This window comes from Cryptococcus neoformans, chromosome 1 (genome assembly GCF_000091045.1).
Source record: "Cryptococcus neoformans var. neoformans JEC21 chromosome 1, complete sequence".
Taxonomy (NCBI): domain Eukaryota; kingdom Fungi; phylum Basidiomycota; class Tremellomycetes; order Tremellales; family Cryptococcaceae; genus Cryptococcus; species Cryptococcus deneoformans.
Window position 1 is genome coordinate 907,639 of NC_006670.1, and position 24,249 is coordinate 931,887.

The following is a 24,249-nucleotide window of genomic DNA, read 5'->3' on the forward strand; positions in this document are numbered from 1 at the left end:
AGACAGAGGTGTGCCACGTGTGATAATGCCGAGGAATGCCGCGGGATGTGACGCGCCGAGGTGTGCATCAACAACAACAGGTGAGAATGTCATGCACAGCTCAAGACACTCACACAGATCAGGACACCGCCTCTCTCCCCCCTCTCCCCACCAGCACTCCAACACCGCAGACCACCATGGGCAGCGCACTCAGCAGCTGTTGCAGCCCGAGGAGGAAGAACGCTTACGAGCCGCTCCTCCTCGAGACAGAGCGCGAGGCCGTCGCAGACCTCCTCCAGTACCTAGAAAGTCAGTACTGTATCCCCTTTACAGCCAAGATTGCTCCTCAACTGACGTGTCCCTATGCCCAGACCGATCCACTACCAACTTCTTCGCCGGCTCTCCTCTCGCAGCACTCACCACTTTGTCGTTCTCCGAGAACGTTGACCTCCAACGCTCGGCCGCCTTAGCGTTCGCGGAAATCACAGAGAAGGAGGTCAGAGAAGTCGGGAGAGATACCCTCGATCCCGTACTCTATTTGTTAAGCAGCCACGATCCCGAGGTGCAGAGAGCAGCCAGCGCTGCATTGGGCAATTTGGCCGTCAATGGTGAGCGATGATGCGTTTTCGTATGCCGCGGATCGCCAGCTAATATGCGGTACAGCCGAAAACAAGCTCTTAGTTGTGTCTCTTGGTGGTCTTGAACCGCTTATTCGACAAATGCTCAGCCCCAACGTGGAGGTGCAGTGCAATGCAGTTGGGTGCATCACCAACCTTGCCACCCATGGTACGTTCTTGCTGACCGCCGTATCGTTCGTGTCTCATAACCAAGCTATAGACGAAAATAAGACTCAAATCGCCAAATCTGGTGCATTGGTGCCTTTGACCCGGTTGGCCAAGTCAAAGGATATGCGAGTGCAGAGAAATGCCACTGGGGCGCTACTCAATATGACTCACTCCGGTACGCCTGCTTGTACCGCAGTGAGAATAATAATTAACTAGATTGAACTTCTTAGACGAGAACCGTCAACAGCTTGTCGCTGCGGGCGCCATTCCTGTTCTTGTCAGCCTTCTTAATTCGCCGGATACGGATGTCCAATATTACTGCACGACTGCTCTGAGTAACATTGCTGTCGACGGTAAGCTTAATCTAAACAACTGTACCCACAAAGCTAATTACTATCAGCTGCCAACCGAAAGAAGCTTGCTCAGTCTGAACCCAAGCTTGTTCAGAGCCTTGTCCAGCTCATGGATAGTCAGAGTTTGAAGGTTCAATGCCAAGCTGCTCTTGCTCTTCGTAACCTTGCCAGTGACAGTGCGCCCTTGTTCTTTCTAAACCGTATAGTTTACTGACTAATAGTAGGCAAATACCAACTCGAAATTGTCAAATTCGGCGGTCTTAAACCCCTTCTTCGTCTTCTTCACTCTTCCTATCTTCCCCTCATTCTCTCCGCCGCTGCTTGTGTCCGTAACGTGTCTATCCACCCTGCAAACGAATCTCCTATTATCGAGTCGGGCTTTCTCCAACCTCTAATTGAGCTCTTGTCTTTTGACGAAAATGAAGAAGTTCAATGTCATGCAATTTCAACTTTGCGGAATTTAGCTGCTAGTAGCGAGAAGAACAAGGGAGCGATTGTGGAAGCCGGAGCGGTGGAAAAGATAAAGTCTTTGGTCTTGACTGTTCCGCTGGCAGTGCAAAGTGAGATGACAGCTTGCGTTGCCGTCTTGGCGTTGAGTGGTAAGTAGGAGCACTACAGCTGGACAATTTTCTAATCACATCACAGACGATTTGAAACCGCAACTTCTGGAAATGGGAATCTGTGAAGTGCTTATCCCTTTGACTAATTCCCCTAGCGTTGAGGTACAAGGGAACAGCGCGGCAGCTTTGGGTAATCTCTCTTCCAAGGGTATGTTCACAAATCAATGGTCCCAGACGGTAGCTAATCATACGTAAAGCGGCCGAGGATTATGCGCCCTTCAACGCAGTATGGAACAAGCCCGACGGAGGATTGCATGCCTATCTCGTGAGATTCTTAAGTAGCGCGGATATCACCTTCCAACACATTGCTGTCTGGGTATGTGTACCTGCTCATGTCTTCATATGGCCACACACTAATCCCTGAACGTCAGACCATCGTGCAATTATTGGAGGCTGAAGATGAGCAACTGACCAACAACATTCGATCTTCGCCCATTTTGATATCTTCTATCCGTCAACTTGCCAAATCTCCTCCTCCTTCTCGTGCAGGCGGCGCCCCTCGCCACGATCCGAACGACCCTTCTGCTGGCTCATCGGAAGATGAATTCGAGGATGGATTAACAGATCAAGAAGGCGAAGGAGAGATTGTCAGCCTTGCTCGACGAATCTTGGATCTCACCGAAGTGGGGGAAGAAGGTGATGAGTTTGGTGAGAGAGCGGGTCGAAACGTGCCTGTCGGTAGCCATGGACAAGCCCCAGGGCAAGGGCAAACCAGTCAGGTTGGAAGCATGGGATCGGAGCACGCGGCACTGAGGGCCAGTGTGCACCGGGCGCTAAGCGGTGGAGGCAGAGATAGGTAATTGAGATCCGGGTAAACATGCAGTTTCCCGAGGAGATGAGATGTACTGAACGACGATTGTCATGCGTGGCAACAAAACACTTTGGAAAAAGACCGGAGTACCTAATGTATGTATAGCATAGTGTGATACGTTTTCCTTTCGAATTTTCTATCATATCGCAATAGTTTTAAGTGATGACCGAGTTTTTTCAAAATGCATGCAGTTATTAATAATAATTCTTACTTCCGAGCGAGGGGATATCGTACTTGTACTGCCGCCTCCACCGGCCGCCCCGTTACTGACGTGCTTGCTATGCAGCTGGTGTTGTTATTGACGAACGACAGGCTTTGCGTGTGTTCTCCAGGGTAAAAACGATATTTTAGCTAGCAACAGAACATTCTTAGGCCAATAGTAGTCCTGTCCATGCTTCCCCCAAAGAATTTCTTCCCCTCCCTCATCATCTTTCACCTCTTTCCTCTGCACTCACCTGTCACTTTTTTCGGCTTGATAGACGCGCCCTTTGGGCGCTTCAGCCGCAAGACTAGTAGATTAAACCTCAATGGTAAGTCATATTAAATCTTAACCATATCTTGGATCCATTTGACCATTACCGATTGCAAAGGGAACTTATCATGGGCCATCATGGAGCTCGTTTCTGTGGGTTTAGGCATCTCAGCACAGACTTGCTGGTATACTGTCTCCTGACAACGCCATTGAAAGCCTATAACCTTTTTGACGACAATCGTAAACAGCTCTCATCCTTCTTTGAATCGTCCCTCGAGAATACTCTCTGTAAGTCCTATCTACTATTGAGGACACAATTCCTTTGGGCTAACAATTATCAAGGGGCTGTATCTCGCGCATTATGCCCATCGGGCTATTATATCACCCCTGATACTTTCACCAAAAAGGTCGCCCCTCCATATCACTGTTGTTCTTGCGGCCATGTTGTTCAATCTTTTGTAAGATCCGTTTCGTGGGTATTTATTGGAGAAGCCATGTCAAATTAACAGAGGTGTAGGAATGGATATCTTTTAGCCGTTGGCTTGGCTTTCTACCCCCCAAAAGAGATCGGCTGGCAATTCGTTCTCGGTGTTGCTGGATGGGCAATAGGTTTTTTTGGGAATGTCTACCATGACGAAATGCTCAACGATCTCCGTAGACCGCCTACAAAAAGAATCGTGATGAGCCATCTTCCAGAAGATGACGCTTCCAAATTGGAAAGATACAAAGTGCCGAGAGGTGGGCTCTTTGAATGGGTCTCATTTCCGAATTACCTGTGTGAATGGTAAGCATCTGATCGTTCTCATTGCTGGATTTGCTTATGACTTGTGCAATACAGGCTTGAATGGACCTGCTGGTCTTTTGCCGCAAACCCATATCCATTCATCTCCGTTCCAGCCCTGCCCTACTTATTACGCGCCCCCGAATATAGGAATTCTCATACGGTGCTGTCCATTATATCAAACTTTTACTGGCCCTCCTGGCTGCTCGCTCCAAGTTGGGCATTTGTGCTTGCGGAGGTGACATCTATGTTGCCAAGAGCAATGAGAGGACATGCTTGGTACAAGGAAAAGTTCGGTAACAAGTACCCGAAAAGTAGGAAAGCAGCTATTCCGGGCATACTTTAGGTGATTATTGATTGTGGGGGGAAAATGATTAGGACAAAGAGCTGTGAGCTTAATATGCATGTAATGAAGTTATATTTCAATGACTACTGGCGCGTATTCTCCTTCTTCGTCCTCATCCTCTTCATCCACCCTATGGCTCAGTTCATCGATATCCCACTTCCACTTTTTCCACGCCGAATCGCGGAGAGCATTCCATAAAGATTTGAAAGATTGTCGTTCAAGTTCTGTCCAGGTTGTGCCCTCTTCGACCTCACCCCATATCGCAGATGCAAGGTTTTTGCGAAGGCTTTCAAGCTGATCAAGATAAAAGACATCCATTTCTGGAAGCTCTGTGTCAAATACTCCATCAGGCAGTGCTTCGATTTCTACTCGTAGAGTTTTGAGTAGTTCTTTATAAATTATTTTCATTCCTTCTCCCACATGGGCGTTAGGGTTTCGTTTAGGTGGGGAGAGGAAGGTAGATGGCGAAATAAGGAAGGATGAAGATTGACACAAAAGCGCCAGTATCCTTTGATACGCCAAAAGTGAAGAGTATGACGAGATTTGGAGGAAAAAAATGAATGACAGCTGAAGATGGCCCAAAAGTGCAGTTGGATCTAAATAAAACGTTAATGCTCGCCCGGTTTATATGCGCAAGTGTGACACCACACTCACTTCTATCAAGCTGTTCGTCAATCACGTTGCCCAATAGCCAGCTTTTATCTTTAGAGTACACTGTCACTTCTTCTCCGACCGCCCCATCTCTCCAACTCTTTTTGAGACTGAATCTTACAAACATTAAGCTCTTTGTGAAACCAAAATTCTGGCTCCTCCGTTTTATTTCTTCTAGCTTCTCTCGCATATCTCTTGTCAAAGTGTCTTCCTCTTGATCGATGACTGGCATTAAGCCATCTACTTTACCATCAGGACCGATGACAGACTGTAATATAGTAGGGGTAATGTGCGATGTGAGAGATTTCCACGCTTCAAATCTTTCGAACGGATAAGGCGCAAGTTCCTTGTCTAACGTTTTGAGATTATCATCCGATATGACCGTACCATTTTCGGGAAGGCTGATATTCTCTGTATCCTTATCATAATGAACAGCATATCTTTCTTTCGCTGAAAAGTTGCGAACGAACGCTTGGCGAATCGGAATGACAGAAGGCCCGGCTGTGGTGGATGAAGGTGGAGGAGACCAGGCGATGAAATGAAATCCTGGAGGAAGAAACTTGATGCCTGAGAATTTCCGCACGGTATGAAACCTATACGTCATAGATCAACATAAAATTCCCAAGAAGGTTATATGAAAGACCTACGTTCCGTCTATACCAAATTCACTGCCTTCTGGCAGATCAGTGATGATGAGAAAGCCACCAGCCTCCCATAATGCTTGCGCTTGTTCTGCGCTGAGCTGGTCCATTGGTGTGGCGTTTCAACCGTTTTGCACTAGTTCTTAATACTTTTAGCCTAATAGAGAAAGCGAAAAATAGAGTGATATGGGTAACTTGAAACAATGAAGAAACAACGAAAAATAAAGGACGGCGAGGCGACGAAATCCGGAGAAAACCAGTGACTGCGACTTGGTGCTGCTGCAATAGAGTCTTATCTTATCTCTCTGACAGATGTCAAACTGCCATAGGAATCCGTGACATATTCTGTAATGCATGGCTTATCCTTTCTTTTCAAGGGAAGATGAAAACGGGGCCCATCAATGGGATACATCTCGGCACAAATTGTACAGTACATTGATAATTCTACTATGATATGGATTGCAGTGTGTTGTCATGATGTTCAGGTTTTCTTCGACTCCTGCTTATCTTTCGCATTCAGTTCTACCTTCCCGTTGGCCTCGTCTTCACTCTCGCTTTCACTACTACTGCTCTCCGTACCATCAACATCGTCATCGCCATCGCTGTCGCTATCCGCTTCTTCATCAACGTCCTCTTGTTGACGTGTCAGCGATGCTGGAGGCTGTGTGGCGATAACAGGTCCCATGTCTCCTTTCGGATTTTCGGGGGCATCAAAGACTCCCAATCCCAGATCCTGTGTCGTCTGTCAGTGGATTCTGCACCTAATCCCTTGTAGGGATACTTAAGCATACCATGGAGATGTACTGGCCGCTTTGTCCCTTTTCTATATCGACCGAGTCTGGGTTCTCTCGAGCCTGAGCCAAGAGGGCGTCGTTGGATGCTTGGAACTGGGGAAGGAAAGCTCGAACTCTAGAGATCACTGGATAGGCCAGGAAAATGGGTCAATCATATGATGCTCTCGTTGCCAACGGAGTGAAGCAGATCAACTCACCATCACTTTCAGGGACACCATGCGGCCGGCTAGGCAAAGGATTTAAAGGGTTCATGGGTGTACTTTCTTGAGATCGGTTTGAAGTAGAGGTTATGGTTTGAAGGAGCTGGCCTGCCAGTTATCCGAGGTAAGTATGCTGGCCCGACCCCACTCTGAAACACGATACCTAATCGAGCTTCTCGATCTTGAGGGGATTCAACATCGAGTTTTTCTCTTTTGGGGCTGTTCGACGACATGACGTTGTAATTATGCTGTAAATTTTCCGTGTGTACGTTTGCTCTTGCGGGATTGGGGGCAAATTAGGATACAGCTTGCAATGCTAAGATGAAGACAACAAGAAAGTGAACATGCAAATCTTCGGAAATGAGACTTCGAGGGTGAACTGCCTCCACTTTTGATATTTGGTGCGGTACCCCACTTTTATCTTACCTTCAGCTTGCTATATAATTTATCTCTACGTTCGTCCAGCATTATATGATCCCAGGATAGTGCTTATATGGGAATGACGCGTCCATTAATACGCCAAGCCAAATCGCTCGCTTCTTTTACTCCAACAAATCTTCAAAGCCATCTGTCCAACCACCCCGTGCTACCCTTACATTTGCCTTCTCTTACTTCTGCCTGGCCGGCATTGACCAACTGGAAGTTGGAAAATGGATTACAGCGGCTGAGAGAGAAAATAGGAGAAGGTAGAGTAGCTGAAATCGAACTAGGAAAAAAGGGACGGAGCTACTTGCATAAGGAATGGCAACAGATACATATGCCTTTTGGTTTGTTTTCTACACTTGGGTGCGTTGATGACTCTGACGATGATTGCAGGCCTATTTCTAGATGCTTTCATATTCAATCTTATACCATCTTCGTCTCCTGCAGAACTACCAACAGCATATCTCGCCCAATCTGATTTGCTGGATTCCACGCCTCAATTATTAGACGATGTACCTGCCTTAACTCACTTTTATCAGGGTAAAGAGAAAAGCTTGTATAGGCGGACGATATGGATTGGCCCCAATGGTAGCTTTACCCCATTCCACAAAGATCCTTATGTAGGAATTTACTCGCAAAGTGGGTTACTTCTAACTACTCATCTAGCCGAGGCTGAGTTGAATTTCTTTTAGTCGTGGGCAGAAAAACATTCCACTTGTTACCACCTGATGCGTTCCCCTACCTGGATCTATCTCCTATCCCTCGACATGCCAATACATCCCAAATACCTGTCCCAGTCTCCCGGATAATATCTGGCGTATCGCCGAATGAGGACGTGCAGGATCTTCCTCAAGGGACGATGCAGAAGTGCAAAGAACAGCTTGAAAAAGCATTTTCCATACCGGGCGCATGTCAGGTCAACGTAGCCGCTGGTGACAGTGTGTTGATACCTGAAGGATGGTGGCATGCCGCTGAAGGTGTAGATGGACCTGGGGTTGGGGTCAATGCCTGGTTCAGATAGCGAATGCAGTGTATTGTCCATGCTATTGAGAGTAATATGGTAATAAACATGCCTCTCATACGACACAAGGCCATGAAATTGATCCCTTGCATCCATATCGTAAAAAATACAGCGGCACAGCAAAATGCAATCGTGCCGTCTCTCAAACACCCATCTCCTTCACCCCAATAACAACCTTGCAACCCTAATCCTGATCGCAAGCCATATACACCGAAATTAAATGAAGAAAGCGAGGTAGAGAGAAGAGAGGACAGTGGCACCGAGGACAGCGTAACCTGTTCGGTAGACACCCTTAATGGTAAGAGCTACAAATTGCATTAGTTCACATTTCAACGATTTTTCACGCCATCATGACCATCTCAATCGAAACTTTGCCGCTCTCGGTGTCTCATCCAAGAGAGTAAGAAAAAAACTCACCTTTTCCGATGTCCCAGTTCAAATGCCTCAAACCATTGTAGCAGTGAAAGGTAAAGGGAAGGGCGATGATGAACTTGGCGCTTCCCTTGAACCATCCAGGCAAGTCGTGCACGAGTTGAATGAGGTGGGCAGAGTCGATGACAGGGACAAGGGGGTGAAGTAGGTAGGCCATGGCGGAAAGGTAAAGGGCACCTCCAAAAGCGACACCGGTGATACGATGCAAACTGGAGAGATACCATGTGAGCTATGGACATATGTCAGCGATGTGAAATAAGATATGGCAGAGCAGGTCTATACAAACCTGAGGCTGGTAGATGGCCAAGTGAGGAGACGTAGGTCGGTGCTGCCTTTGGGAGTTAAGAAGGGCAATGCTCTCAGCGGCAGTCACGGACTCGGTGGAGGCGAGTCTGTTTATGGTCAGCACCTTTCGCATTGCTCCTCTATAGTAAACTTGTTGGTACACACCGTCGCTGGGCGAGCATGAGACCAGGAGTTGTCCGGAGGATTGAGGCTGGGAGAAGTCAGTTGATCATCGGTGTTTTGCGGCGCTGTGGATGTACGCACGCTTGTGGACTGCCCTGGCGAGGGAGTTGCGGAGGATGGAAGTGGACATTGGGGGCGAGTAGGCAAAGATGGAAAGAAGCACAGATGAGTTGACGTTGAGAGGCAGACGAAGATGCAGAGAATCGAAGATAATCCACCGAATCCCATTCGTCCAATACCCGGCGCCAATTATCAGGCTCATCCCACTTTCTTCCTCCGACTTCTTCCGATGCCTGTCCGATGCCCATATTATTCCCGGCATCTACATATTACTTTATCTACTTGCTATATGCATGCTCTATGTATATGTCTCTTCATGTATCCCACGTCCCACACACCTCGCACCCACCTTCCCGTACATCTCCAACACCTACTAATCTCATCTTATTCTGGACCGCCTCTACCAGCCCGTCCTCCAATTCCATCTCTCGCAACTGACGGCCGATGTCTTCGCGAATATCGTCAAGGTTGCCAGATATATTGACAAATGTGAATATGGGGGAATGAACAGAATTAGGATCGCTAGTATCACACAGCTCAGGTCAGCCTTGGAGATTATTTAGCCAAGTCTACTCAACTCACACAAAGTGCCTTGCCCGTCTTTCTCCAAAATACTTTTTGCAGAAGTTCACGATGGACCAATGGTGATCCTCCCAACATGTATATGTACCTTTTATCTGATGAGGCTTAAGATACATGGTCACCTGTTCCGCATGGATACCAGATGGTTTATCCAGTAGGATGAGATCGCTAGGGTACCCTTGATGGAGTACGAGCGATTTCACTCTTGTTTCAAGGTATCCTGCTATTCTGCCGTAGGTATCGAGAGAGTTTGGTGATAGATGGAAACACAATGAAGGGTTATCTGGCCATGCACTGCCAAGAGTATCTAGTATCGCACCCCAGGAAAGTCCATCCCGACAGACTTTGGGGAGAGATGAAGGCCCAAAACTAATTCGCCGTAGTTGTGGGAAAAGAATGTTGTATGGTCCACATGGATCTTGTGTTGCTATCTCTGATGTAGATATGCTTTTTTGATAGCGTTTTAGCTCCATGACGGCTTCAGAAGTTGCTATAATCGATTCTGCATCATCGAATCGCATTGCTTTGACGTTACCGAACAGCTCGAGTTTTTGCAGCATAGTCTTTCTCGGTTGAGAAACGGTAGTATGGTTGCTTTGGTCTTGATCTTCGATGCTGCGGACGAAAAAGCACCTTTCTTTGTTTTCTTCCAAGTCAAACCCCTTGAAAAACGAGGCCGCTGCAGAAGAGGACAGTTCCACCCTTTCATATAACCCCGATTCGCACTCGGCCAAGATAAATCGGCAAGTGCAGAGCAAATTGATGAGCTCCGGGATTGAACTTATTTGCTTGAGCATATGAATGATTTGCAGTTGAATCTCAGGAGGAAGGCGGGCAATGCTGGTGGCAGGTCGTGAAGAACTGGTCATTGTGTGTGGTGATTATGTTTCTTAAGACTGGAACCGGGCGTTGCCTGAAAGAATGAGGATACTAATGATCGAAGTTATAGGCTCTTGTCTCGCTATAGTCAAGGGGGAAGCATTAATAATTACTGACATTCACAAAAGACGCCAAAAGGCGCCAAGACTCACAACAAGAAGCTTTGTTTGGCCGGTTTTCAAACGGCGAGTTCCTTCCAGAACAGATGGGATCGGATATTCGGATTATTTGTGTAATGACTGTGGAGTAATGAGATAGTTTGCGGGAGCGTAGGGGATGGTGTAGAAAAAGAGAGTAAAAGTCATAAGAGAGCAAAGGAAGATCAGAAAATCAGCAGAGACTGACCGGAACTTATCGCATCGAAAAAAGCCCTCTTATCAGATAACGAGTCTCGGCCCATTAAATTCGCATTTAATTTCATATTTACAACTTTTTACTCGTAATAAACTATATTTACTTTTATTTAATTACTAATCGCTATTAAATACTTTCAAATTTGATACTCATAATTTGAAATGACAGGCGTGATTTTTTATTGCCGGTGCGGTCATCATCAGCAGCAGCGGCGGCGGCGGCGGCGGCGGCGGGGTTTATTTATTTACTAGTGACGATCGGGCGATGCCCAGATAATGACTTACTCACGCGAGCCAACGGTCCACGTTCTAGCAACTTGGATACCCGTGCGCAGACCAAGGAAAACGAAAGAAGAGTCTTGATTGGGGACATTGAAAAGTCTAAAGGCATCTATACTGTGCATCATGTACTGTACATTATTGGAATAACCCCTTACAACAGCAGAATATCACAACTCCATATCATCCACACTGGTCTTCTCTTCTGCTTCCATAGTCTGCCTCACGGGCTCTGAACCAGCTCGTCTTCCTCTACGCTGAACGACCGTCCAGCCATCTTCCTCTTCCTCTTCTCTCACAATCTCTAGACTCCCGCTTCTCCCTGAATGAGGTTTTGAAGTGGTTGATGATGTTGAAGACGCAATTGTTTCAGGGTTAGAAGACAGCTTGCCCCTTTTGACAGGCCCAAGAGGGCTAACAAAGTCGAATTTACCAGCTTTCACTTCCGACAGTAGCGTTGCGCTGCCGAAACTCGGAGGAGCCGTCTCATCACCAGAGGGTAGAATCTTGGGAGGTGTATAGGTGCGTCTCGAAGCGGGGCTGAGATCACTTACGAAAGCGTGAACGCGTCTCTTCTCCCTGGTTGGTGTCCTCCGAGGAGAGCTGGGGCGAATGGTATTGGACAGAGAGGGGCGAATATACGACGCCACAGATGAGGCAGCACTTCGAGGCGGGGTGCGTGGAAAGGTCGGAGTGGTTGGGCCAAAAATGGTCAAACAGGGGTCAGAGCTGGCGTTGACACTGTTTTCGTTACGCGGTACAGTGCGGCGCTTTTTTGGACAACCGAAAAGGGATCCCATCTCCTCTTCACAAGGATCGGCACATCCCTGACTTTCATACACTGGCGTCGATGTCGATCTGGCCACTTCTCTCAGTCGTTTTTCCCTCTCTTCCGCGGTGGATCGAAGCTTTTCTACGCGTCTTTCGCCCATGACCCAGTTAACTTGTTTATTCCATGCTTCTTTCTCGGCTTTGAATCTGGCTTTGGACTCTTCGTCAATGACACAAGGATGAAGACGATTATGGGCCGCCAGCGTTTCACGTGCCGACGCCAACATGTCAAACGTAGTCGGGTTGGCGGCGTGATGATAGGCACTTAGTAGGGCAGTGGAGGCCATTAAAGGAGGGTTCGCGCGGAGATGGAATGGGATGAGACGAGATTTGACGGTGATCGACCTGTGATAATTTAGCGCGAAGGTTGTTTTTGGATATGGTACAGGTTGACATACGGAGGCATATCTTCATTATAAATGCGGACTGGGAAGAAATGATTGCCTCTGGGGACGGTACGGCCTTGGAAAAAGATTTTCTTGTCGATAATCTATAGGACCGTCAGCATACAAGCCACTCTCTAGGCTTTCTTTTGGCACACCTTTGCAGGCCAGAGGCCGTCTTCAAAAGTGTCCACCAGGACAACGTCGCCAGCTTTCGGAGTCCATTTTCGCCACTCATGTTCTTCCTCGGGTGTTAAACTGTGGGTTACCACTGCACCTGGATATGAAGCGGGCAACGGTCTCCCATTGCTGTCTGCCCTCTCTCCCACTAACGGGGTAAGATTAACGGTCGCCGCTATGTAGGCTAAAGTCCACTTGCCTTGATTGCCATCCACACCATTCTGTTCCATTCCGTCGCGGTCAGCTTCCGCCGTGCCCTCTTTCACTTCCATTTTTTTCGCGCCACATGTCAGCTCGTCCATGCTCTTGATGACCCAGTATCTGCTGACAGCCTCCTCCCACCTGGCCTTGACGACACCGTCATTGAGTTTTACGCCAGCACATGCCTCGAACTTTGCGGCGACAGAGTTGAGGCGTGTGAAGGTGTCGCATACGAGGAGATCGAGGGCCGCGTCGAGGGAGGAGAGGGGGGGCGGGGGATTCGGGAGGTGGTCCGAGGGATTCGATTTGCGTTTTGGCATTGGCGGGGGTGGCGGGGAAGGGCAGCATTCTTGGTCAGCGAGTATCAAGTAAAGCCCCCGTCGGATCCTTGCGGGGCCCCACCCACTCCCACCTTTTGAACGTCTTTTTTGTTCCTCCTTTCGTTCTTCGTCCCCCTGCGTGATCCGTCCACTTCCAGCCTCTAATTATCCACTAGTCCCCACTAGCTCCTTACTAGCCCGCCCGCCACTCCGCCGCCCTTGCCCATGGCGAAGAAAAAGCTCTCCCTCAAGCGTAAGCCACACCCCGGCGTCCCCCGCTGACCGCCAGCCCAGAACAGGGGCTTTGCAACCACTTCCCTCCCCAAAAAGGCGGCCCCGCCACCTGCTCCACCACCCGCGGACTCCCCGCCCGCCCCGCCACCCCAGGCCCCCCCGTCCTCCTCGCCACCTCCCGCCGACTGGGAGCACGAGGAAGGTGCGGAGGAAGCCGCCCTCCAGAGTCTCGTCGACAGGCTGCAGGACAAGGCTGAAAAGGAAGTCGCCCGCATAGTAAAGGTACGATCATGCCCTCCACCAAAAATGCAGATCTTACAGCCATGATGTTCAGGCCATTGAATACGACTCTCGTCTGGCAGCCTCGTTCCCCAAGCTTGATATCAACCAGGCCATCCGAGATACCGCCCTTGAGTTGGCATTGGAGGAAGAGAAAGCAGCCTGCCAAGGTGAATGGCATCCAAGACACGCAGAAAGAATCTCACTGAACGACCTTTCGCAGATACCGATCATCCTCCCGTCGTGACCTTTCCATCGACCACCGTTTCAGACTCAGATAAAGGACTGTTGCGGTACTTTGTCGCTTATCACGTTCTTCAAAATCTCGGCTTCCGACAAGAGAGGATTGAGCAATGCCTCCTACAAGGTATAAAAGAGGGAGAGGGCTGGGAAGAAGCTCTTGAATGGGTGTGTCTGGTCGGCAAAAGGCTTTCATTACTGACAAATGTTACAGATGTGGTTGCATCTCAGCGAGGATGAGTGCCTCCAACGAGGAGAGTATGAAAGGACAACCGGTACGCTTTGCTAGGTGAAGGAATGGACTGACCTTGATTTTCAATTTTTTAGAGCCCAGTATAACTGAGAATCAGGAATCACTCGTTCCCGCCATTGAACCGGACGTTGAACCTATCGCTCAGCCCGCGCAGTCTTCAAGACCCACACGAACCGCACTGCAGGCCACTGACGCCAGCACCGAAGCTCGCACCACGGCCCACAAATCACTATTTCAAAGTCAAGATACATCGGATACCGAGTCTGACTCTGGAACTGAAGACGAATACCACATCAACGAGCAATGGGCAAAATTGCAGTTGGAACTTGATACCCTTCGTATGGCGTCTGGAGAAGGGAAAAAAGGTAAAAAGGGAAAGGGTAACCAAGTCATACTGGAAACGCCGGAGATAAGAAGGCTCAAGGACAAGATTGGCAAAGTGGAAAAGGAGTACATGTTTACTCGCAAGAATGCCGGTGCGTTCCTTACAAACCTTTATGTGCATCCATTCTAACTTACATGTAGATGCTATACTCAAAGTTTTGAGAAATCAAAGAGATGTCGCAGCCATTGCCGCCAAGTTCAAGGGCGCTTCCATTCAGGACGCTGATCAGACCGAAACCGATTCTCCTTCGGGAAATACTCAAGGTGATTCGATTGTAGAGGAAAAGACTAACCTTATGGATGGGTCGTCTGACGAGGAGGGAGATCTTTTTGGTGGTATGCTGGACGAGCCCACTACTCTCCCCGGTACACCGGCTGAAACATCGACTTCAACACACATTACAGTCCGATCCATGCCCATCCCAAAGCAAATGTCATTTGCTGGTACCATTCCGAAAAACGTTCTCAAAGCAGCCCTCGCCAAACAGACAAAGCAGGTTGTCATATCGTATGTCAACTTATCTGGTGCCAGTCGCGCCGCAAGGGCTGGCCTGGAAATTGGTTGGCAAGGAGGTGGAAGGAAGGTCTGGAAGATGGATGATATTGCTTGTGATGATATGGTTGAGGCGGAGAACTATGTGTCGACACTCGCACTCTCGGATTTAGAGGCAGAAAAAACCGTTGCAGGAGTTAACTGGAGGACAATGCCGCCCTCATACAGAGAATTATGGGAAGAGCTGAAGGTGAAGAGGCAAGAAAGAGAGGACGAAAGTAGAAGGGGCATTTGGAAGATGATTAAGGGCATATGGGATAAGAAGGCCGTTGAAGCGACTGCAGAGAAGAACGACACGTCAAAACCTAGCACTAGCAATACTCCGATTGACCCACCTGCGAGGCCGGCGAAAGAGAAGGAAGACGTCATTATTCAAAAGCTTCAAGATGATTTTGCCAAACGAAAAGAGTCATCAGCGTACCAGACAATGCTTACTCAGCGCAACACACTTCCGATCGCTTCATTCCGTGATCAAATCATTTCCACTTTGGACACCAATCAGATCTTGGTGTTTAGCGGTGAGACTGGTTGCGGTAAATCTACTCAACTACCGTCCTTCATCCTCGAAGACCAACTGGCCAGGGGAAAGCCTTGTAAAATAGTCGTGACCGAGCCTCGACGTATCAGTGCTATTTCCTTGGCTCAACGAGTATCCCAGGAACTGGGCGATGCCCCAGGTGCGGTTGGCACCTCATCCTCGCTTGTTGGCTACAGCATTCGTCTGGAATCGAAAACTTCGGCCAATACTCGTCTGTCATTCGTGACGAATGGTATTGCACTTCGTATGCTTGAGTCTGGTTCCAGCGGTAGTTCCAGAGGCACCGCATTTGACGAAGTCACACATATCATCGTGGACGAAGTCCATGAACGTTCAATCGAGTCAGACTTTTTGCTCATCGTTTTGAAGAATCTTTGTGAAGCAAGGAAAGATCTCAAGGTTGTTTTAATGTCAGCCACCGTAGATGCTGAGAAAATTTCGGCCTTTTTCGGAGGTTGCCCTTTCATGTCCGTACCTGGAAGAACGTTCCCTGTCACTGTGCAATATCTTGAAGACGCTGTTGAGCTCGCTGGGTGGCACATCGACGGATCTTCTCCATATGCCATTCGAGGCAAGAAATTCAAGCCAGCGAGTCAAATGGTGGAGTGGAACGAAGAAGGGGCTAAATCTGATTCGGATCCAGACGATGAAGACGAGGAAACAGCGTTTAACCCTGCAAAGCTGTCGTCAAACAAGTACTCTGCTCAGACAGTCGACACTATCAATATTCTGGATTCTCGATTAATTCCATATGATCTCATCGTCTTGCTGCTCGAGAAGATTTGCTTTGAAGCTGCCGATTATGTGCCCTTTTCTCAGGCAACTTTGGTATTCATGCCGGGCCTGGCTGAAATTAGAAAGCTGAACGACATGCTGCTCGCCCATCCAAAATTCGGCAGTACGGACTTTGTGGTGTGGCCTTTACATTCCAGTATTTCTTCCGAGGGGCAGAGTGCGGTATTCAAGAGGCCTCCGGAAGGAGTGAGGAAGATTGTAATCTGTGAGTCATAGTTGTGAATTGTTGAATTTCACTAACTTTTCTGATCTAGCTACCAACATTGCAGGTGAGGACAACAAAAAGTCTCCAATGACAAGCGCATTCTAACCTGATTCTTTTCCCAGAAACTGGTGTTACCATCCCAGATATCACATGCGTTATCGACACAGGAAAGCAGCGTGAAATGCGGTGAGTTTTATCCACAACCGTTTCTTCCCAGAAATTCATTATGATGTTCTTTAGCTATGACGAGAAGCGACAGCTTTCGCGATTTGTCGAATCGTATGTTGCAAGAAGCAACGCTAAACAACGTCGCGGACGAGCCGGTCGTGTTCAGGAAGGCCTTGCGTTCCATTTGTTCACCAAGGCCAGACATGATACGCAGGCAGGTTTATTTGAAATTACTATCAGGAAAATTCGGCTTATTCATTGTAGCTTCCTGATCATCCTATTCCCGAGATGCTTAGGCTCTCTCTCCAAGACCTTGCTCTTCGTATCAAAATTCTCAAAGTACCTCTCGGCAAGACTGTTGAATCTGTCTTGTTGCAGGCGCTTGATCCGCCTTCGTCGATCAACATTCAACGTGCTATCGCTTCTCTAGTTGAGGTCAAAGCGCTCACGCCAAATGAGGAGATCACACCCTTAGGACGGCTACTTTCCAAACTCCCCATGGACGTCCATCTCGGAAAGTTTCTACTTGTGGCCGCTATGCTTGGATGCCTAGACCCGGCTTTGACAATTGCAGCAACGTTAAACTCCAAAAGCCCATTTGTGACTCCGTTTGGCTTTGAGTCGCAGGCCAGAGCTGCTAAGCGGAGTTTTGCCATTGGTAGGTCTGGATGTGTTAAGCATGTAAATTTTCGTAGCTCAGTCGAGACTTTTCTTTTTAGGAAATAACGACTTTTTCACTATTGCAAACGTCTTTGCAAGCTGGAGAAGAGCTTCTGACAATCCCCACTTTGTGAGAACTTTTTGTAAGAAAAACTTTGTATCTCATCAGGTCTGTCATATATCTCTCAATCTATGACTTTTATGTTGAAATACTGATTTTGCGGATATAGAACCTGCAACAAATTGAGGAACTCAGACAGCAACTTCTTGCGTAAGTTTACTCGGCTAGTATTGATATGAAGTCCCGACACTCATGGGTGCATATAGATACCTCATTGATACATCTTTTGTCGATGCTACGCCTGCTCAGAGGCAGGCGATCAGCCAGTGAGTGCCAAGTGATGACTTCCAGTGCGAGCATAAGATTAATCGAAGTCGGATTTCAGGGGCCGCTTCTCTCGTGGCGTGCGAACCAAATTTGTTCCTGTGCCTCCGGAATTGAACATCAATGGAGAGGATCTGAAAGTAGTTGGAGCGGCCCTGGTTTCCGGTCTGTACCCCAAACTGCTAGCTCTCGATGCTTCTGGCGGCATGAAAACCATAACAAACCAGCAACCAGTCGCAATTGTACGTTGTTTGTGCACTTCACGTGGACTGCAAAAATCTGACAGCAATCACAGCACCCAAGTTCCGTCAACTTTAAAGTTCACAAGGGCGAGTTTGGTTCAAATTATCTGGCATACTTTACCATCATGCATTCCAAGAGATTGTATGCCTGGGAAACGGGACCAGTGGACGACGCGGCGCTGGCGTTGCTATGTGGTGATATTGCAGACTTCAAGGTATGTCATGGTCCGTTGTTGTTGTAATAGAGGACTGACTTTTAGCCACGGACAGGTATCAGCGTCCTCATTCATTCTTGACAGGAAGATCAAATACAGCTTGTCGCCCAAGACGTCCATCGCTATCAAACTGATTCGAGAGCAATTTTATCAGGTAATGTCATTGCGCTTTAGAGGAAAGAAACTGTCAGACAACCAACAAAGATGGTTTGAGCTTGGTCTCAAGTGTCTCGCAGCTGGACTGCAAGACGAGGAGGCGGCGAAAATTTGTGTGGTATAGAATATGTAGCACGTTTTTCACAGTTCCGCAATACAACGATGCATTGTAGCATGACATTGGGATGAGTTTCATTCCAACTAATATTCACGTGTACAATGGAAGTTCTACAGCTACAGAGATCATTACAATAGTTCGTTTTAACAGTATTCTGATCTATCCTACGATGTACGGCTAAATCGACAAAAAGTTCTGAAAGACTATGATTTCTCCTTGCCTTTGCCAGTTCCATTCGGTTGTACGTCGTACTTGTTGGGCTTATGGGCATGGTCCGAATGGTCACACTTATGAGAATGGTGATGTCGACGTGGCTTCCGCAATGGTCTGTCTCAGACAATGGTGCATCAGCAAATCGCTTTGAGACACGGAGCAAATGCGCTAACCTGGCACGACCATCGCCAGCTCCGCCGTCCGATTCTGAGCTCTCCTCCTCTTCCACATTTGGGTCGTCCTTCAGTCTATGACGATGACTGTTACTACCTCTGGAAGGACGGCGATCCGTTTCTGAAGATGATCCATCCGATGACGATTCATCTGAAGATGATTCGTCAAATGCCCGTGGCTTGTGATAAATGCAGCATACTGTTCATGGTTAGTGAATGGCGGGTCTGTTGGCCAAGGCCCCGGTCACGAGTCGTTCGATGGATCTCGAGCAAGGGCAGGCAGCGGATAGGACTCACTCTTGGACTTTTTCTTTCCGAGACCCTCATTATCAACTGTCTCTTCTGTCCACACGACGCGGCGCTCTGTTGAAGCGCCTGCTCTGAGATGGAGGACGGTTTGGGGCGGAGTGTCTGTGGGAGTAGTATGTGTCTGGGTGAGGGTGAGGGTGGATGTGCGGGAGGGCGGGGAGCGTTGTGCTGTGGACATTGTGTGCGAGTTGTTTGAGTGTGGAAAGCGACGAGTATACGTACATTACGTAGTGTTTATATTTGGAGACGCATCCGGTCCACCGTGGGAATCGCCGCTTCTGTATCTTTTCTCCAGCCGCTTCTCCACTCACTTCTTCGTCACTTTATCCAAATATGTCACATCAGCGCACAGCCCATTTCCAGGTGCCACCTCTCCAGATATCGTGGGTCCATACAAGCCCCATGCCAGCGCAAGCTCACATTCCAGCCGTACAGCTCCGTCCTCCACGGCGGTATCCATCATCCTACTCTCAGAACATGGCAGGCCAACGGGCGGAACCTCACAAAGTCTATGCTTATCTACCCCATCTTCATCTCCGACGACCCTGACGCTGAACAAGAAGTTGCAACTTTACCAGGGCAGAAGCGATGGGGTATCAACAAGCTCGAAGCGTTCTTGAAGCCCTTGGTGGAAAAAGGCTTGAAGAGTGTGATTCTTTTCGGTGTGCCTGTTACTATGGAAAAGGCAAGTTGCATTTTGGATTTCGGTGTGACGGTGCAAAAGGGTTGTGTCTGATATGCCTTGTACACTAGGATCCTCGTGGCAGCGCTGCCGATGACGAATCGACCCCTGTCATTCAAGCGCTGAAACTCCTTACCAACGTCTTCCCCCAACTCATGCTTTGTGTCGATGTTTGCCTTTGTGAATATACGTCTCACGGTCACTGTGGCATTCTCTCGTCTCTCCCCAATCCAGCCCACTCCAACGCCCCCACTCTTGACGCGGAGGCTTCAGCTCAGCGTATCGCTGAAGTTGCTGTCGCCTATGCCAAAGCTGGTGCGCACTGTGTGGCACCAAGTGACATGATGGATGGGAGAATACGAGCAATCAAATATGGACTGATGCAAGTCGGATTGGCCAACAGGTGCGCTTTGATGAGCTATTCGGCCAAGTTTGCCAGCGGGTTATACGGACCTTTCCGGTTAGTCACTCCGTCCTATCCCCGAATTTCTTTTTGACTTTTAGTTTGGTCTGTCTAGAGATGCCGCCGGAAGCGCCCCTTCGTTTGGCAACAGAAAATGCTATCAACTCCCTCCGAATGCTCGTAGCCTCGCTAGAAGAGCTATCGTGAGTTCTTCAAATAAGAGTTTACGATATCAGTGCTAAGCTACCATAGCAACGAGATGCTAGCGAGGGCGCTGATATCCTCATGGTCAAGCCTGCTCTCCCTTACCTCGACATCATATCAGACTGTGCACAATATGCCCCTGATCATCCCACTGCCTGCTATCAAGTCTCGGGTGAATATGCCATGGTCGTCGCTGGTGCAGAGAAGGGCATCTATGATTTGAGGGAAATGGCGTTCGAAACTACCGAAAGCATGGTTCGCGCAGGTAAGTGCATTTTTGCAAGACTTCGCGCCACTTCTCCTGCTAATTGAGACGTATACAGGAGCCAGCATAATCCTGACATACTTCACTCCTCAGTTCCTTGACTGGCTTGATGAATGACCTGCTGGATTTTTTTCCGACGTCGTATAATAGGGCTGCATAGTCATTAAAGATGCAAAAATCCTAGGTGAATGTCAGGGAGGGAAAATGGTACATTTTTGTTCAGGCATGGTACAATGAGAGCTCCGAAATACAAAGATGCCGCATACTATTGATTTCTATGATCAAGCCATTCGCTTTACAACAAAGATTTTACTCCTCGTATAGTTTCTAAAACCACATCCGTGTTTTCTGAGCCGTCTCCTTCATCTCCTCCTTCCATGGATAATCCCCCGGGCATCAGGCGACGGAAAGTGTTTTGCATCATCGACTGCAATTCTCCAAGCTCCCTTAGAGACTGTATCAAGCCATCAAGCTTTGCAGCTCTTGAATGGCCGAATAAGGGTTGAATTACTTCGCCTTCAATCTCAGCAGAGACACCGATAATTTTGGACAATAAAAGCGCAAGATTGCCTTTTAAGATTGACGCCAAGGGCTACATTATAGAAAATCGGTTAGTGTCACTCATTACAATAACTGTGAACTTGTAACGCACATCATCGTTGCTATTGGAATACTGGTTATACAAATGTGCGAAGTGCAGCCCTAATGGAAGAGCTGAGGTACAGCGGCAGCGGCGCAGACAAGCATGTACCCCAGCACAGTCACTTTGGATATCTACATTTCCAGGTTAAATGAGCTGATAGCCGAAGCGCAGTTTAAAATCGTTCTGCTCACTTGTATGGGCAATTTTAAACGCGAAGCTCTTATCTGCCAAAACAGATGTAGTGAACAGGGCCAGCGCATAGCATAGCAGTTCTTCTTCTGAGATCTCTGGCTCATTAATGCTGGGTCTGGTCACTTTTGCTCCTTCTTCCTTTTCCAACACAGTCCTCTGACCTGTCAAATACTTTTCATGGGCGTCTTTCGCATTTCTGACAAGGTCGACTCGTTTTAAGATGACTCGCGCCAAACAGATCGGTCCAGCCTCACATTCCATGACTGCGATAGCCCATTGCCCTGATGCAGTTCCAAGTTGAGCCAGGATTTGCACAGCATGTAAAGAACACCATGACGCTAAAAGCCAAATATCAGCTTCGGTTCATAGGGATACCAGGGTTCTGGAGTACCTTCCGAACGGTTGCTATCATGGGTTAAGGCAAGATGGGTAGTAGCTAATGTAATGTCAACTAGAACCTGAGCTACTTCCTGCGGGCTGTTGAGTAGTTCCTCTCGTAATGTTGAGGAGTGTTCTGTTAAAGAAAGGATAGCGCGAAGGCAATGATCCAGATAGCCCAAATCCAAAGATCGCTCATCGGGTTGCAAGTCCTGCAAGTTTTGAGTATTACATGAGGACCAAAACTTTTTTAAAAGAATTGTATCACTTACCAAACCCTTTTCATAAAGATCAAAATGATCACTGACGCCTTTTATTTCTTCTTTCAAGACTTCCAACATATTTGTCAAAGCCTTTTCCTTTTCGAAATCGATTCCTGTAGCAGCCCACATTGTGCTTTGGCAGATTGCATTCAGAACACAGGAAGCCCAGTATCGTGTTGAAGACTAATGAACAATAATAATGCTTAGTATCCCCGAGTGGAAAGGAATGCTTATACTCACCCTGGAAATCTTCCAATTGTCTTTCAACTTCTCACATATTGTGCGCAATTTTGAGATCTTTTCGTATGAATGAGCTCAGACAAATGAAACTCTGGACATGAAGGCAATGACATACAGAGTTGGTAATTTTTGGTTTATATGAAAGGTCCAATGGGCCTTCACGGGCTTTTATCAGTTTCAAAAGAAGAGAGACACTTTTCTGAGAGTCATTATGCACAACATATTCCAAACCTGATCCGGAAACGAAGAGGATGCACAAGAACACGAGGCATGCCGACTCCATTACCTGCAAGAAGTGAGCCGTGAGACATTGTTAAATGGGAAGGGTGGACGCACTTCATCTTCGCCTGCACCAGTAAAACAATCCCATGCTTTGTCAACTTGACCGCAGATTTTCATTTTGCTCAGCCAATATTCATCTAACATATTTTGAAGTATATCCATCGCACTACGACGTTGGGTCAGCAGGAAATACAAGTGTCACGTATGCATTTACCTGGAGCGCTGGAACGATTTATTAGCAGCCGGGTCCGATATACCATCAAAAAGGTAGCCTAATTCGTCGATGAAGCGTCGATTCTCGCCTCTAGACCTCATGTCAGACACGGTCTCCGGCGCCCTAGCCTGGAGCATATCTTGTAGCAGACTAGCGGAACGGCTTGTATGCTGGATGGTGTTATCAACCTCATACCGCTGCCTCAATTCCACATAGCTAGCCTGTAGCTGAGACTCATCTCCTTGACTCATAGTGTCATACGACGACTGATCCCCGTCTTCAGGCCCCCGCGAAAGTTCAACCAGAATCGTCCGAACTTTACCATATGTTTTTTTGGCTCTTCCTCCCGACCCTGGATGCTGCATGATTTGAGGATGCACAGCAAAAGCAGAGTCTATGTCCACACCTTGAGGGCTAGGCTCTGCGGGAGAACTGGGCATTGATTGCGTCCTTCGTAAAGCTGAACGTGGCGGGGTTGACGGAGCAGTCACTATCCGCGAACTTGCGGGGCCAGCTTCATGGTCGTCCCTTCTATCTTGTTTTGACGGTGTAGATGGCTCTGAGACACCTAAGCTCTGAGTTTTGGTAAGCATACGGCGCAGACCCCCGGCTCTTGCTGAAGAAGTCGCATGGAAGCCCCCAGAGGAAGGAGGAACAGGTTGAAGATCTCCACTTTTGACGGATGCATGAGAACTCGCGCCGGAGGAGAAACCAGAGAATAGCTCTGATATCTCCCTGCGATTAACAAGTGAAGGTGAGAGTGGACGACCGCAGTTTCTAGTCGTATATCGATTTGAAGCTGGGGCCGAAGATTCAGATGAAAGGATGGGGGATTCACTTGACGCGCCTGAGCCGTGATTGTACTGTTGCGTCCTCGCCCTGGCCATCAGGCGAGGTCGTGTCCAGCCACTTTTGAGACGTTCTGGTTCAAATACGGCTGTTCCTTTCACTTGTGGGGACGGCGAGGTGGATCTGCTGGGAGGCGTGGGTGATCTGCTGGGAGGCGTGGGTGAGAGAGAAGAGGTGATATGGACAGCGCTGTCGTTGGCTTGATTTTGTGGTTGGGTGTCATTTGATAAGTTCCTGCTTCTCTCTTTGTTCCCAGGACTACCAATTTCTACATTCCTCCGTTTGGACCTGGAAAGATGTAATTCATCTTCTCCATGACCGTTATCTGAGAAATCAACATCAGGTGTCTCCGAACGTTCCCATTCCGTAGCCCCAATTTTCCTCTTCTCTTTATGCGCATTTGAACGCCGACCGTAAGTTCTTCTGGCGAGCTTTGTCGAAGTAACCGCGACGCGATTGATGTCTGATAAGGGCGCGGTAGGGCTGGATGAGTGCATGCCGAAAATAGTCGAAGTGAAGGAGAATGTGTTCGAGTGCTGGAGTGTGGAAGGCGGCTGGACTTATGATAAGACTATGGTAATTCCTGCGGGCTGATGGGGCTGGCTGGGTGAGGAGTTGAAACGAGTGTCTTGTTGCGAAATAAATGCATTTATCAAATCGCGGAACTCG

The 24,249-nt window shown here is 48.1% G+C and overlaps 12 protein-coding genes across 12 annotated transcripts; 5 read left to right on the forward strand and 7 right to left on the reverse strand.

Annotated features, from left to right (window-relative positions):
• The first annotated feature begins 120 nt into the window (after nucleotides 1-120).
• On the forward strand, nucleotides 121-2,756 carry CNA03500 (beta-catenin, putative). Its single transcript, XM_566686.2, has 10 exons — nucleotides 121-288; nucleotides 351-587; nucleotides 643-765; nucleotides 817-939; nucleotides 995-1,117; nucleotides 1,165-1,293; nucleotides 1,342-1,716; nucleotides 1,763-1,885; nucleotides 1,935-2,053; nucleotides 2,109-2,756. The coding sequence occupies exons 1-10, from the start codon at nucleotides 177-179 to the stop codon at nucleotides 2,535-2,537; spliced, it is 1,893 nt and encodes a 630-aa protein (XP_566686.2). The 5' UTR covers nucleotides 121-176; the 3' UTR covers nucleotides 2,538-2,756.
• Nucleotides 2,757-2,862: 106 nt separating this feature from the next.
• On the forward strand, nucleotides 2,863-4,217 carry CNA03510 (prostatic steroid 5-alpha-reductase type I, putative). The gene is made up of 6 exons (XM_024656241.1): nucleotides 2,863-3,078; nucleotides 3,139-3,173; nucleotides 3,237-3,308; nucleotides 3,363-3,478; nucleotides 3,538-3,804; nucleotides 3,859-4,217. Exons 1-6 carry the CDS (start codon nucleotides 2,940-2,942, stop codon nucleotides 4,145-4,147), a joined length of 918 nt encoding a protein of 305 aa, XP_024511882.1. The 5' UTR covers nucleotides 2,863-2,939; the 3' UTR covers nucleotides 4,148-4,217.
• Nucleotides 4,185-5,630, reverse strand: CNA03520 (expressed protein). Its single transcript, XM_566690.2, has 3 exons — nucleotides 5,446-5,630; nucleotides 4,802-5,391; nucleotides 4,185-4,743 (listed from the first exon to the last, which is right to left on the reverse strand). Exons 1-3 carry the CDS (start codon nucleotides 5,547-5,549, stop codon nucleotides 4,217-4,219), a joined length of 1,221 nt encoding a protein of 406 aa, XP_566690.1. The 5' UTR covers nucleotides 5,550-5,630; the 3' UTR covers nucleotides 4,185-4,216.
• A 222-nt stretch (nucleotides 5,631-5,852) lies between these two features.
• CNA03523 (hypothetical protein) lies at nucleotides 5,853-6,775 on the reverse strand. Its single transcript, XM_024656075.1, has 4 exons — nucleotides 6,597-6,775; nucleotides 6,431-6,541; nucleotides 6,231-6,358; nucleotides 5,853-6,172 (listed from the first exon to the last, which is right to left on the reverse strand). Exons 1-4 carry the CDS (start codon nucleotides 6,664-6,666, stop codon nucleotides 5,921-5,923), a joined length of 561 nt encoding a protein of 186 aa, XP_024514147.1. The 5' UTR covers nucleotides 6,667-6,775; the 3' UTR covers nucleotides 5,853-5,920.
• Nucleotides 6,776-6,860: 85 nt separating this feature from the next.
• CNA03525 (hypothetical protein) lies at nucleotides 6,861-7,895 on the forward strand. The gene is made up of 3 exons (XM_024656076.1): nucleotides 6,861-7,200; nucleotides 7,250-7,495; nucleotides 7,549-7,895. The coding sequence occupies exons 1-3, from the start codon at nucleotides 6,927-6,929 to the stop codon at nucleotides 7,875-7,877; spliced, it is 849 nt and encodes a 282-aa protein (XP_024514148.1). The 5' UTR covers nucleotides 6,861-6,926; the 3' UTR covers nucleotides 7,878-7,895.
• A 57-nt stretch (nucleotides 7,896-7,952) lies between these two features.
• Nucleotides 7,953-8,957, reverse strand: CNA03530 (succinate dehydrogenase (ubiquinone), putative). Its single transcript, XM_566692.2, has 5 exons — nucleotides 8,859-8,957; nucleotides 8,760-8,805; nucleotides 8,596-8,701; nucleotides 8,295-8,538; nucleotides 7,953-8,182 (listed from the first exon to the last, which is right to left on the reverse strand). Exons 1-5 carry the CDS (start codon nucleotides 8,905-8,907, stop codon nucleotides 8,094-8,096), a joined length of 534 nt encoding a protein of 177 aa, XP_566692.2. The 5' UTR covers nucleotides 8,908-8,957; the 3' UTR covers nucleotides 7,953-8,093.
• A 170-nt stretch (nucleotides 8,958-9,127) lies between these two features.
• Nucleotides 9,128-10,598, reverse strand: CNA03540 (expressed protein). Its single transcript, XM_567254.2, has 3 exons — nucleotides 10,451-10,598; nucleotides 9,420-10,380; nucleotides 9,128-9,359 (listed from the first exon to the last, which is right to left on the reverse strand). Exons 2-3 carry the CDS (start codon nucleotides 10,286-10,288, stop codon nucleotides 9,152-9,154), a joined length of 1,077 nt encoding a protein of 358 aa, XP_567254.1. The 5' UTR covers nucleotides 10,289-10,380; nucleotides 10,451-10,598; the 3' UTR covers nucleotides 9,128-9,151.
• Nucleotides 10,599-11,040: 442 nt separating this feature from the next.
• On the reverse strand, nucleotides 11,041-12,853 carry CNA03550 (expressed protein). The gene is made up of 4 exons (XM_566694.2): nucleotides 12,524-12,853; nucleotides 12,303-12,472; nucleotides 12,160-12,251; nucleotides 11,041-12,106 (listed from the first exon to the last, which is right to left on the reverse strand). Exons 1-4 carry the CDS (start codon nucleotides 12,843-12,845, stop codon nucleotides 11,101-11,103), a joined length of 1,590 nt encoding a protein of 529 aa, XP_566694.1. The 5' UTR covers nucleotides 12,846-12,853; the 3' UTR covers nucleotides 11,041-11,100.
• A 147-nt stretch (nucleotides 12,854-13,000) lies between these two features.
• CNA03560 (conserved hypothetical protein) lies at nucleotides 13,001-18,313 on the forward strand. The gene is made up of 17 exons (XM_024656242.1): nucleotides 13,001-13,098; nucleotides 13,135-13,361; nucleotides 13,414-13,528; nucleotides 13,582-13,766; nucleotides 13,813-13,873; nucleotides 13,926-14,327; nucleotides 14,377-16,326; nucleotides 16,376-16,390; nucleotides 16,449-16,512; nucleotides 16,567-16,708; nucleotides 16,759-17,152; nucleotides 17,214-17,323; nucleotides 17,385-17,425; nucleotides 17,482-17,541; nucleotides 17,601-17,781; nucleotides 17,835-17,996; nucleotides 18,052-18,313. The coding sequence occupies exons 1-17, from the start codon at nucleotides 13,071-13,073 to the stop codon at nucleotides 18,274-18,276; spliced, it is 4,362 nt and encodes a 1,453-aa protein (XP_024511884.1). The 5' UTR covers nucleotides 13,001-13,070; the 3' UTR covers nucleotides 18,277-18,313.
• CNA03570 (conserved hypothetical protein) lies at nucleotides 18,300-19,159 on the reverse strand. The gene is made up of 3 exons (XM_024656243.1): nucleotides 18,954-19,159; nucleotides 18,657-18,855; nucleotides 18,300-18,597 (listed from the first exon to the last, which is right to left on the reverse strand). The coding sequence occupies exons 1-3, from the start codon at nucleotides 19,141-19,143 to the stop codon at nucleotides 18,474-18,476; spliced, it is 513 nt and encodes a 170-aa protein (XP_024512094.1). The 5' UTR covers nucleotides 19,144-19,159; the 3' UTR covers nucleotides 18,300-18,473.
• A 135-nt stretch (nucleotides 19,160-19,294) lies between these two features.
• On the forward strand, nucleotides 19,295-20,706 carry CNA03580 (porphobilinogen synthase, putative). Its single transcript, XM_566698.2, has 6 exons — nucleotides 19,295-19,348; nucleotides 19,401-19,650; nucleotides 19,719-20,107; nucleotides 20,166-20,253; nucleotides 20,303-20,519; nucleotides 20,578-20,706. The coding sequence occupies exons 1-6, from the start codon at nucleotides 19,299-19,301 to the stop codon at nucleotides 20,634-20,636; spliced, it is 1,053 nt and encodes a 350-aa protein (XP_566698.1). The 5' UTR covers nucleotides 19,295-19,298; the 3' UTR covers nucleotides 20,637-20,706.
• On the reverse strand, nucleotides 20,704-24,204 carry CNA03590 (hypothetical protein). The gene is made up of 9 exons (XM_024656244.1): nucleotides 22,732-24,204; nucleotides 22,572-22,683; nucleotides 22,351-22,521; nucleotides 22,236-22,292; nucleotides 22,005-22,178; nucleotides 21,746-21,944; nucleotides 21,354-21,692; nucleotides 21,172-21,293; nucleotides 20,704-21,111 (listed from the first exon to the last, which is right to left on the reverse strand). The coding sequence occupies exons 1-9, from the start codon at nucleotides 24,075-24,077 to the stop codon at nucleotides 20,815-20,817; spliced, it is 2,817 nt and encodes a 938-aa protein (XP_024512087.1). The 5' UTR covers nucleotides 24,078-24,204; the 3' UTR covers nucleotides 20,704-20,814.
• Between the last annotated feature and the right edge of the window lie 45 nt (nucleotides 24,205-24,249).